We start from the raw sequence: 1,169 nt of genomic DNA, 5'->3' as shown, positions 1-1,169 counted from the left end.
GGTGTGTATTAGACGCAGGCAGGCATCAGGAGGATTCCGTGAGCTAATTGTTTCAGTATTAATGTATAATATCTTCGTCTTGAATGTTTTAGTTTTAGAAATAATTTTAATTAATTTATTTTATTTTAATTAATTTATTTTTAATTTAATAATTTTAACAGCATTTATATTTCAGTTTCCTTTCTCAACGGTCGTGGGACGTTGCCAGGCAAGAACACAGCTGCCCGGCCGGCCCAGCACCAGCACGAGCACCGCCGACGAGCAACAACCCCAGCACGAGAGCCGAAACGCCGCCGAAGCAAAGTATGAAGGTGTTGTGTTTAATACTGTTTCAATATAATTTATACAAACGAATGAGTTTTAGGTTTCCTCTGAGCTTCTTATTTGGCTATTTCACCACCAGTTGATGACGATGTCACCTCTCACGCTGCTCGCAGTCATCGGTGCCTCGTTCCTCGCTCTCACCACCGCCCAGGAGACAGAAACAGGGCCAACGTATACCGTAACCCTGGGTAAGTTTTCACCGTCAAAACTTATGTGATCCTAGGTCTCCAGAGCCTACGCATGAGGTCCATTGTAGTGCCTATGCACTACACTTGGCGTCATGAGCGCGCATCCAAACGTTGCAGTATGAAACTTCTACATTGCAAAACATTCTTCACTTGCTCGAGATAATTTACTTTCTTTGTCACAGGTAAAGATGGCGAATGCCTCGCCGCGGTCAACGCTGCTCGCCAGGCAGTTGGGTTCAGCCAGCTGATACAAGCAGGAACAGCTGATACTGAAAAACGCCTGCCAGCAGAGGTCACTTCTAAAAAGGAATCAGATGATGATTGGGCCTGGAAGCCGGTGTGCAAGTCGTTGATTCCAGTAAGTTGTTTGCTCACCTAACAACCCTACAGAGCATATTCACTGGCTGCGCAACATATCTCGGTGTTTCCGCATTCTCTCTCTTGCTTTTTCAGACCACGGAGAAATCAGGAGGTACTGCAGGCTCTGCAGAGCAAGCTGAGTTCCAGAGCGGCACGTACGCGTACCACGTTGTTGATAACCCAGAAGCCGTCGACTGCACAGCAATCGTAAACAAGTGGAAAGGTGCATACAACAACTTTGATGGATTGCCTCCATCTTACAAAACTGCGGATGAGGCGCTGTATAAAAAGCAGGAG

General features: G+C 46.2%; 1 protein-coding gene across 1 annotated transcript in view; it reads left to right on the top strand.

Annotated features, from left to right (window-relative positions):
* Positions 1–412: 412 nt before the first annotated feature.
* EMH_0081250 (SAG family member) overlaps positions 413–1,169 on the top strand; it is a gene marked incomplete at both ends in the record, with an annotated part of 1,165 nt that continues 408 nt past the window's right edge. The window contains 3 exons of the mRNA XM_013500362.1: positions 413–512; positions 695–870; positions 966–1,095. Coding sequence (XP_013355816.1) covers positions 413–512; positions 695–870; positions 966–1,095 — 406 coding nt within the window. The remainder of the gene's footprint in view (positions 513–694; positions 871–965; positions 1,096–1,169) is intronic.

The sequence above is a fragment of the Eimeria mitis genome, genomic scaffold (genome assembly GCF_000499745.2).
Source record: "Eimeria mitis Houghton genomic scaffold, Emh_scaff5311, whole genome shotgun sequence".
NCBI classification, from domain to species: Eukaryota; Apicomplexa; class Conoidasida; order Eucoccidiorida; family Eimeriidae; genus Eimeria; species Eimeria mitis.
Note: the sequence above shows the minus strand (reverse complement) of the source record. Positions and strands in the feature narration are given on the sequence as shown.